Here is an 11,551-nt window from a genome sequence, read left to right on the forward strand (position 1 = left end):
ATTGTGTATGTGTGCCATTCAGAGGGTGAATGGGCAAGACAAAAGATTTAAGTGCCTTTGAACGGGGAATGGTAGTAGGTGCCAGGCGCACCGGTTTGTGTCATGAACTGCAACGCTGCTGGGTTTTTCATGCTCAACAGTGTCCCGTGTGTATCAAGAATGGTCCACCACCCAAAGGACATCCAGCCAACTTGACACAACTGTGGGAAGCATTGGAGTCAACATGGGCCAGCATCCCTGTGGAACGCTTTTGACACCTTGACGAATTGAGGCTGTTCTGAAGGCAAAAGGAGGTGCAACTCAATATTAGGAAGGTGTTCTGAATGTTTGGTATCAAATCCTCTGTAGCTCAGCTGGTAGAGCACGGCGCTTGTAACGCCAAGGTAGTGGGTTCGATCCCCGGGACCACCCATACACAAAAAAAAATATATGTATGCACGCATCACTGTAAGTCGCTTTGGATAAAAGCGTCTGCTAAATGGCATATTTATTTATTTTTTATTTAAATCAAATGTTATTTGCCACATGCGCCGAATACAACAGGTGTAGACATTATAGTGAAATGCTTCCTTACAAGCCCTTAACCAACAATGCAGTTTTAAGAAAAGAAAAAATAGACAAGTAAAAAATTGAAAATAGCAAATAATTAAAGAGCAGCAGTAAAATAAAATAACAGTAGGGAGGCTATATATACAGGGTACCGGTACAGAATCAATGTGCGGGGGCACCGGTTAGTCGAGGTAATTGAGGTAATATGTACATGTGGGTAGAGTTAAAGTGACTATGCATAAATAATTAACAGAGTAGCAGCAGCGTAAAAGAGGGGGGTGGGGTGGCAATGCAAATAGTCTGGGTAGCCATGATTAGCTGTTCAGGAGTCTTATGGCTTGGGGGTAGAAGCTGTTAAGAAGCCTTTTGGACCTAGACTTGGCGCTCCGGTACCGCTTGCCGTGCGGTAGCAGAGAGAACAGTCTATGTCCTGGATGGCAGGAAGCTTGGCTCCAGTGATGTACTGGGCCGTACGCACTACCCTCTGTAGTGCCTTGCAGTCGGGGGCCGAGCAGTTGCCATACCAGGCGGTGATGCAACCAGTCAGGATGATCTCGATGGTGCAGCTGTATAACTTTTTGAGGATCTGCCCTCTTCACGTCTTGGTGTGTTTGGACCATGATAGTTTGTTGGTGATGTGGACACCAAGAAACTTGAAGCTCTCAACCTGTTCCACTACAGCCCCGTCGATGATAATGGGTGCGTGCTCAGTCCTCTTTTTTTCTCCTGTAGTCCACAATCAACTCCTTTGTCTTGATCACATTGAGGGAGAGGTTGTTGTCCTGGCACCACACGGCCAGGTCTCTGACCTCCTCCCTATAGGCTGTCTCATCGTTGTCGGTGATCAGGCCTACCACTGTTGTGTCGTCGGCAAACTTAATGATGGTGTTGGAGTCGTGCTGAGGATCAGCGTGACAGATGTGTTTTTACCTACCCTTACCACCTGGGGGCGGCCCATCAGGAAGTCCAGGATCCAGTTGCAGAGGGAGGTGTTTAGTCCCAGGGTCCTTAGCTTAGTGATGAGCTTTGTGGGCACTATGGTGTTGAATGTTGAGCTGTAGTCAATGAATAGCATTCTCATGTAGGTGTTCCTCTTGTCCAGGTGGCAAAGGGCAGTGTGGAGTGCAATAGAGATTGCATCATCTGTGGATCTGTTGGGGCGGTATGCAAATTGGAGTGGGTCTAGGGTTTCTGGGATAATGGTGTTGATGTGAGCCATGACCAGCCTTTCAAAGCACTTCATGGCTACAGACGTGAGTGTAGTCATTTAGGCAGGTTACCTTAGTGTTCTTGGGCCCAGGGACTATGGTGGTCTGCTTGAAACATGTTGGTATTACAGACTCAGTCAGGGACATGTTGAAAATGTCAGTGAAGACACTTGCCATATCCTCAGTGTAATATTGCCCTGTACAGCCCTACCTATGGATCTTGGGTCAATAAAATGGGATGAGTTTGCACAGTTGTGTTCTGTGAGTGTCACTGAGGTAGTTTCTAGATTCACCAATATCCCAGATACATAGCCACAGGTTTACTGACATGGCGAGCAAAGTAATGGAGCATATACTGTATGTGTTTAGTGTTCCTACTCCATGACTGTCAGGACTAATGAAAACAAGATGTGCATTCGGAAAGTATTTTTTTTTCATTAAATGCACTATGCATTATGTGGGTTGGATACTGTAATAACACAGAATTAAACAATGAATACAAGTCCCATGATGGTAGTGACAGTCCATTACTGTGAAGACTGAAGAAACACACACAGGCACAGACACACACTATACACATGGATGTTGTGTTGTAGATATGTGGTAGTAGAGTAGTGGCCTGAGGGAACACACTTAATGTGTTGTAGATATGTGGTAGTGGAGTTATGTTATGAAATGTAATGTCATGTAATATTTTAAATTGTATATACCTGCCTTAATGATGCTGGACCCCAGGAAGAGTAGCTGCTGCCTTGGCAGGAACTAATGGGGATCCATAATAAACCCCAGGAAGAGTAGCTGCTGCCTTGGCAGGAACTAATGGGGATCCGTAATAAACCCCAGGAAGAGTAGCTGCTGCCTTGGCAGGAACTAATGGGGATCCATAATAAACCCCAGGAAGAGTAGCTGCTGCCTTGGCAGGAACTAATGGGGATCCATAATAAACCCCAGGAAGAGTAGCGCTGCCTTGGCAGGAACTAATGGGGATCCATAATAAACCCCAGGAAGAGTAGCTGCTACCTTGGCAGGAACTAATGGGGATCCGTAATAAACCCCAGGAAGAGTAGCTGCTGCCTTGGCAGGAACTAATGGGGATCCATAATAAACCCCAGGAAGAGTAGCTGCTGCCTTGGCAGGAACTAATGGGGATCCATAATAAACCCCAGGAAGAGTAGCTGCTACCTTGGCAGGAACTAATGGGGATCCGTAATAAACCCCAGGAAGAGTAGCTGCTGCCTTGGCAGGAACTAATGGGGATCCATAATAAACCCCAGGAAGAGTAGCTGCTGCCTTGGCAGGAACTAATGGGGATCCGTAATAAACCCCAGGAAGAGTAGCTGCTGCCTTGGCAGGAACTAATGGGGATCCATAATAAACCCCAGGAAGAGTAGCTGCTGCCTTGGCAGGAACTAATGGGGATCCATAATAAACCCCAGGAAGAGTAGCTGCTGCCTTGGCAGGAACTAATGGGGATCCATAATAAACCCCAGGAAGAGTAGCTGCTGCCTTGGCAGGAACTAATGGGGATCCTTAATAAACCCCAGGAAGAGTAGCTGCTGCCTTGGCAGGAACTAATGGGGATCCATAATAAACCCCAGGAAGAGTAGCTGCTGCCTTGGCAGGATCTAATGGGGATCCATAATAAACCCCAGGAAGAGTAGCTGCTGCCTTGGCAGGAACTAATGGGGATCCATAATAAACCCCAGGAAGAGTAGCTGCTGCCTTGGCAGGAACTAATGGGGATCCATAATAAACCCCAGGAAGAGTAGCTGCTGCCTTGGCAGGAACTAATGGGGATCCATAATAAACCCCAGGAAGAGTAGCTGCTGCCTTGGCAGGAACTAATGGGGATCCATAATAAACCCCAGGAAGAGTAGCTGCTGCCTTGGCAGGAACTAATGGGGATCCATAATAAACCCCAGGAAGAGTAGCTGCTGCCTTGGCAGGAACTAATGGGGATCCATAATAAACCCCAGGAAGAGTAGCTGCTGCCTTGGCAGGAACTAATGGGGATCCATAATAAATACAAATCCTGCAGATCACTTATTAACCATCATTTATTCACTTTAATAAAATATTTCAGTTGTTGTGTAAATGACATTTGTTTTATTTGATGACTTTATTATTTTATTCCAAGTCATCATCTCATCTCTATAGAGCTGCTGTCTGACTAAATCACTATTTTAGTAGTTCTTCAAAGTAAATAAGGCAGACTTTTCTGACTGCTGAATACCAACTATCAATCACTTAGAACATGTATTTTCTGGTAGAGATACATCGCCAAGCAGCAGCTGCTCTCTATATCCCCTCGCATTCTTCTCTCTTCCATAGCAGTCATAAAAGAAACACGGACCGGACAAGTAGATGCGCAATGGATTATGGTCCATTGTAGTTAATTACCACGTTTTATGGCTTAACTATGTAGAATATTGGCCTGTTGGAAACTACAACTCCATACTACATCTCACAGTTCAGGCTGGATCTGATTTATTTCTAGAGGAACCGTGCAATGTGGCATTGAGCTCACACAAAAAATTAGATTGAAATGGATTTCAAATTATTTAAAAATCGGTCAATTAGTTGTTTAAAAGACAAAAAATTACCAACATTTGGGTTAATCGCTCAGCACTACCCGCAACACACACCCTCCTCCCATCCCAACCACTGTCCCCTTCGAAACACAAAAACGTTTATTTTAGCAGCAGTGAGTCCCCAGCAGGGAGGGCTTTCTGCCACGCTCGCGTTACAAAAGAAAAAGGAAATCCCTGCAACTCCTCCGGGAACCACGGGAGGGCCTCGTGAAAACCAGAGCAGGGACAGAGGGAGGGAAGGGCCGAAATGGAGGGAGTAGAGATGGAGAGAGAGAGAGAGAGAGAGAGAAGAGAGGGAAGGAGAGGGGGAGTGTGTGTGTGAGAGAGAGAGAGAGAGAGAGAGACAAGGAGGGTGAGAAAATCCCAAAACAACTGGCCATTCCACCTGGGCAGGAGAGTACAGTTTCTCTCTTGCCTGGTCTTAAGGAAGTCTTAAATTAGCAGAAGTCCAAATGATGTATGCATGGTTTACTGGACTCCTAGGCTTGAGAAGACAGACAGGCAGGCAGACTGTGTCACAGATACTTTAAGTTATAAACCACCGCGTGATAAGTTTGTCCAGCGAGAGGAAGTGAGTGGTGTGAGAACGATGCCACCACAACTCTGTGGCAACCTACTCTCAGCCCTGTATGTCTCAACCAACCCCCATCTTAACTTTACCGCTTACCCCGTGGCACACGGTTCACCAACCCCCATCTTAACTTTACCGCTTACCCTGTGGCACACGGTTCACCAACCCCCATCTTAACTTTACCGCTTACCCTGTGGCACACGGTTCACCAACCCCCATCTTAACTTTACCGCTTACCCTGTGGCACACGGTTCACCAACCCCCATCTTAACTTTACCGCTTACCCTGTGGCACACGGTTCACCAACCCCCATCTTAACTTTACCACTTACCCTGTGGCACACGGTTCAACTTCTTGTGACTCCAACTCAACCTGTCATTCTAATCTGTACCTAAATTCTATTAGGGCCAGAGTCCAGTTGTGACATTATTCCAAAATTGTTATCAGTTTCAATGTGGGCCTTTTATTTTGAAGGCAAATCGCCGATTCCGCTATTGTTGCTCAAGCTAATGTTCCTCACAAACACACACGTCCATTTAGGTCTCAGACCAGAAGATGGCTCTATAGTTCATACTGTGCTCACCCTAGCTAGCCATTAGTCGCTAGTTTAGGTCTCAGACCAGAAGATGGCTCTAGAGTTCATCCTGTGCTCACCCTAGCTAGCCATTAGTCGCTAGTTTAGGTCTCAGACCAGAAGATGGCTCTAGAGTTCATCCTGTGCTCACCCTAGCTAGCCATTAGTCGCTAGTTTAGGTCTCAGACCAGAAGATGGCTCTAGAGTTCATCCTGTGCTCACCCTAGCTAGCCATTAGTCGCTAGTTTGGTCTCAGACCAGAAGATGGCTCTAGAGTTCATCCTGTGCTCACCCTAGCTAGCCATTAGTCGCTAGTTTAGGTCTCAGACCAGAAGATGGCTCTAGAGTTCATCCTGTGCTCACCCTAGCTAGCCATTAGTCGCTAGTTTAGGTCTCAGACCAGAAGATGGCTCTAGAGTTCATCCTGTGCTCACCCTAGCTAGCCATTAGTCGCTAGTTTAGGTCTCAGACCAGAAGATGGCTCTAGAGTTCATCCTGTGCTCACCCTAGCTAGCCATTAGTCGCTAGTTTAGGTCTCAGACCAGAAGATGGCTCTAGAGTTCATCCTGTGCTCACCCTAGCTAGCCATTAGTCGCTAGTTTAGGTCTCAGACCAGAAGATGGCTCTAGAGTTCATCCTGTGCTCACCCTAGCTAGCCATTAGTCGCTAGTTTCCGTCTATTCAAAGCCTCCGGGCTAACCTGTGTTTGTGTTTTAGTTTATTTACAACAGGCCTGTACCTGTGTGGTAGACCACCTGTATAGGCCTGTACCTGTGTGGTAGACCACCTGTAGATGGCAGGTCTGGTGAGACAGTAGAAGAGACCATCCAGGACTCGAAAGGTGTCGGACTCGGAGCGGATCAGAGGAGAGTTGATGTCCAGGCAGTAACTCATAGCGTCATGACTTCCTAGATAGGGATGAATGAAAAATACTGTAATTTGTTTTGTAATTAAATTATAATTGTAAGGATGGTTATGTAATCATGATTAGGCTACAGAATGGGAAGAATGGCTCTTTAGGCAAATGAGTTAGGCTACTGAAGATTAGAAAGCCTATCGCAAATTGGCAAGCTGTCAACGTGAAAGAGAGAGCAGTGTGGACGTTTAATTAATTAATTTGAACATTTACAGTTTGCATGCAGTTGTATAAAGTTACCTGGTATGGCGAGACTTGAAAGAGGCACATCCCACAGCTCCTCTGGCAGACTTGACATCCAGTCCTCATAATTCTGGTTATCCTCATTAGAATCCATTGGAACTTCAGTTGACACCGCATTCATTCATGCATGTGTCCGTGTCAGTGCGCTGCTGTCCACCGAAGTTCCCACACTGACATGCACAAGTCGAAACCCAGTGGTTTTCTACTCATGACAGCACTTTTAATCGCAAATAACTCCCATCGGTTCCTCTATCAGTTGCAGACAGAAACTCTCAAACCGATATAGTTACATCTCTAGAATGTGGGTTACATTTCCTGGTTTACCTATCGGCTATTGTGTTTGCGCTGGACCGTAAAAAAAAAAAAAAAAAGCCTTTACTTGTTCTGACTGACTCTGGATCAGCTGTCACTAGCCTTGCCTTAAAACTGAGCGTTAATCCAAACAACAGAACTGGCTCTAGATCCGTTAGTAAGAGGTCGCCAGTTCTCTTGTCGCTCCACCTCTGTCACTCCCCAGAGTGTCTAAAAAGTTATTTTCCACGAAATGGCGAAGAAAAAGTAATTTCAAATCATCAACATACAGATATGGATTGACTTATGCGAGTGTTTATAATTTGCCATTTCAACTTTTCATTCTACAGTATTGTGCGTATCAAATATTCCTGTAGTAAATAATACTTTTAGGTCTATAAAATGTGGGATCCATAAATTGGTCTGATACAATCACACTCAAGTCCAGGTAATGTCATCAGTCATATCTGTTATGTACACAGACAGTAATACTAGCCCAAGAGAACAAAATTACCGTAAGAATTAGAATACTGTAGCAATCCTTGCTATGAATCACGTTACAATTTCCACCAAGTGGGTTAGCCTTATTAGCACAATGCTAAGGATGATTGCCTTTCACGCCAGCGACCCAGGTTCCCATCCCAGCCGTTCACTACAACACCTTTGATCACTATTTATTCAACACTCATAGAATAATTAATGTCAGAAAATCTCAAATCAAGTATAAACTTAAGTTGTAGTTAGATGCATTATTTGCTTTGAACCTGAGGTGTCCTGAACTTGTTTAGCCTGTTCAGAGGAGGAAAGCAGTGCCAGTAGAAACAATGTTACGATGTAAAGAATGCAAGGCCTTCAGAAAAGTATTCACACCCTTGACTTTTCCACATTTTGTTGTGTTACAGCCTGAATTTAAAATATTTTATATTGAGATTTTGTGTCACTGACCTACACACACAATACCCCATAATGTCAAAGTGGGATTATGTTTTTAGACATTTTTACAAATGTATAACAAATAAAAAGCTTAAAAGTATTCAACCCCTTTGTTATGGCAAGCCTAAATAAGTTCAGAAGTACAAATGTGCTTAACAAGTCACATAATAAGTTGCAAGGACTAACTCTGTGTGCAATAATAGTGTTTAACATGATTTTTGAATGACTACCTCATCTCTGTACCCCACACATACAATTATCTGTAAGATCCCTAAGTCGAGCAGTGAATTTCAAACACAGATTCAACCACAAAGACCAGGGAGGTTTTCCAAAGAAGGGCACCTATTGGTAGAACAAAAAAACAAAAAGCAGACATTGAATATCCCTTTGAGCATGAAGTTATTAATTACACTTTGGATGGTGTATCAATACACCCAGTCACTACAAAGATACAGGCGTCCTTCCTAACGTAGTTGCCGGAGAGGAAGGAAACCGCTCAGGGATTTCATCATGAGGCCAATGGTGACTTTAAAACAGTTACAGAGTTTAATGGTTGTGATAGGAGAAAACTGAGGATAGATCAACAACATTGTAGTTACTCCACAATACTAACCTAAATGACAGAGTGAAAAGAAGGAAGCCTGTACAGAATAAAAATATTTCAAAACATGCATCCTGTTTGCAATAATGCACTAAAGTAAAACTGCAAAAAACATCTGCCAAATAAAATAACTTTATGTCCTGAATACAAAGCGTTATGTTTGGGGCAAATCCAACAACACATCACTGAGTACCACTCTTCATATTTTCAAGCATGGTGGTGGCTGCATCATGTTATGGGTTACCGCTCTCCATATGTTGAAGCATGGTGGTGGCTGCATCATGTTATGGGTTACCGCTCTCCATATGTTGAAGCATGGTGGTGGCTGCATCATGTTATGGGTTACCGCTCTCCATATGTTGAAGCATGGTGGTGGCTGCATCATGTTATGGGTTACCGCTCTCCATATGTTGAAGCATGGTGGTGGCTGCATCATGTTATGGGTTACCGCTCTCCATATGTTGAAGCATGGTGGTGGCTGCATCATGTTATGGGTTACCGCTCTCCATATGTTGAAGCATGGTGGTGGCTGCATCATGTTATGGGTTACCGCTCTCCATATGTTGAAGCATGGTGGTGGCTGCATCATGTTATGGGTTACCGCTCTCCATATTTTGAAGCATGGTGGTGGCTGCATCATGTTATGGGTTACCGCTCTCCATATGTTGAAGCATGGTGGTGGCTGCATCATGTTATGGGTTACCGCTCTCCATATGTTGAAGCATGGTGGTGGCTGCATCATGTTATGGGTTACCACTCTCCATATGTTGAAGCTTGGTGGTGGCTGCATCATGTTATGGGTTACCACTCTCCATATGTTGAAGCATGGTGGTGGCTGCATCATGTTATGGGTTACCGCTCTCCATATGTTGAAGCATGGTGGTGGCTGCATCATGTTATGGGTTACCACTCTCCATATGTTGAAGCATGGTGGTGGCTGCATCATGTTATGGGTTTGCTTGTCATCAGCAAGGACTAGGGAGTTTTTTAATAAACAGAATAGAGCTAGGCACAGGCAACATCCTAGAGGAAACCCTGGTTCAGTCTGCTTTCCAACACACTGGGAGACAAATTCACCTTTCAGCAGGACAATAACCTAAAACACAAGGCCAAAACTACACTGGAGTTACTTACCAAGATGACATTGAATGTTCCTGAGTGGCTGAGTTACAGTTTTGACTTAAAGTCGGCTTGATAATCTATGGCAAGACTTGAAAATGGCTGTCTAGCAATGATCAACAATCAACTTGACAACTTGAAAAATTTAAAAGGAGAATGTGAAAATATTGTACAATCCAGGTGTGCAAAGCTCTTAGAGACTTACCCAGAAAGACTCCCAGCTGTAATCGCTGCCAAAGGTGATTCGAACATGTATTGACTCAGAGGTGTGAATAATTATGTAAATGAGATATTTCTGTATTTCATGTTCAACACATTTGCAAAAATGTCTAAAAACATGTTTTCAGTTTGTCATTATGGGCTATTGTGTGTAGATGGGTAAAAACAAATACAATTTATAACTTTTTTATTCAAGCTGTAAAACCAAAATGTGGAATAAGGCAAGGGGTGTGAACACCTTCTGAAACCACACCCTCCTCCAAGCTGAAACCACACCCTCCTCCAAGCTGAAACCACACCCTCCTCCAAGCTGAAACCACACCCTCCTCCAAGCTGAAACCACACCCTCCTCCAAACATTTGGAACATTGCCACTGATCTATTTTCTCCAATCAATAATCAATATTTGGGATGACGTGTCTCTAGTCACAGAGACTTGTTTGAGTGTTAGTAGCATGTTGTTTAAAGGTCTGAGTGACTTGACCTGTCAATGACCTATGGTTTCATTGTTCTAATTTATTCCATTGACGACCCCTGACTTGCTATTTTTGGAACTCCATTCCTCTCCATGATCTCTGATTTTGAATCAACTTCAGAAGGTTTTAAACTATACAGTGAGGGGAAAAAAGTATTGATTTGCATTTTGAATTAACTTTAGAAGGCTTTAAACTGTAACTTCTAGAATAGTAAGAACACATGATATTGATTTCTGCTTGAGTCCAAATTTTTTGTTGTTGTTGAAACCTGTAAAGGTAAAACATTGTGTAGATTGATTCTCTATTCAAAATGTCCTCCTGTTTTAATGGACAGGCTCATCTTCTCCACAGGCAGGTGCAGGTCTTTTCAGTAGTAACGAAGCCATGCCTCTACTGTCCCCTATTAAAGGGTCGTAGGTCGTAGGTCATACCCAGTGTAGTGGATGTAAATGCCGTTTACTAACCTTTTTTATTTTGTGCGTTTATCTTTTGCAGAAAAATGCAATGAAAGTATAGAGGGTTACTTTACTCATCATGAACAGCAATCAGTGTTTACCCACCTAGGGCTAGATTCACCCACCTAGGGCTAGATTCACCCACCTAGGCCTAGATTCACCCACCTAGGGCTAGATTCACCCACCTAGGGCTAGATTCACCCACCTAGGGACCACCCAGGCTAGATTCACCCACCTAGGGCTAGATTCACCCACCTAGGGCTAGATTCACCCACCTAGGGCTAGATTCACCCACCTAGGGGCTAGATTCACCCACCTAGGGCTAGATTCACCCACCTAGGGCTGGATTCACCCACCTAGGGCTAGATTCACCCACCTAGGGCTAGATTCACCCACCTAGGCTAGATTCACCCACCTGAGGCTAGATGATTCAACCAGATCAAGCATTAACCGGCGATAGGCGACACACGCATAGCTGATGTTTTGGTGGTGTAACTTCCTGTCAAATCTCACACTTGGTGTTAGAAGTTCAGAAGGAGGAAGTGTAGGCTTATAGAAACAATTACGCTCAAATTGAAAAATCATTAAACAAAATGAGGATTTCTATCATCCTAATGGAGGTGTAGATTACATCTCACATTACAGTGTTCCAACTGGTTAACAAGGCCGCATGGGATTTCTGTTAATGCGACTCCGTGCAGCCAATGGCAACGTCCCGCTTATGTATAACGCCAGGAGCCGCTTGGGGATTGGACAGCTCTAAGGCAGTTCCACCTCCGACACCGTCAGAACATCAGCTATGTAGA

The 11,551-nt window shown here is 44.2% G+C and overlaps 1 protein-coding gene across 1 annotated transcript in view; it reads right to left on the bottom strand.

The window, feature by feature from the left end:
- The window catches only part of si:dkey-66a8.7 (PI-PLC X domain-containing protein 1), a 34,926-nt gene extending 27,913 nt beyond the window's left edge, over positions 1-7,013 (bottom strand). The window contains exons 1-2 of the mRNA XM_041840767.2: positions 6,650-7,013; positions 6,265-6,401 (exon numbers count right to left, since the gene is read on the bottom strand). Of these exons, the coding sequence (XP_041696701.1) occupies positions 6,265-6,401; positions 6,650-6,773 (261 nt within the window). The 5' untranslated portion in view covers positions 6,774-7,013. The remainder of the gene's footprint in view (positions 1-6,264; positions 6,402-6,649) is intronic.
- Positions 7,014-11,551: the final 4,538 nt, after the last annotated feature.

This window comes from Coregonus clupeaformis, unplaced genomic scaffold (assembly GCF_020615455.1).
Source record: "Coregonus clupeaformis isolate EN_2021a unplaced genomic scaffold, ASM2061545v1 scaf1458, whole genome shotgun sequence".
Taxonomy (NCBI): Eukaryota; Metazoa; Chordata; class Actinopteri; order Salmoniformes; family Salmonidae; genus Coregonus; species Coregonus clupeaformis.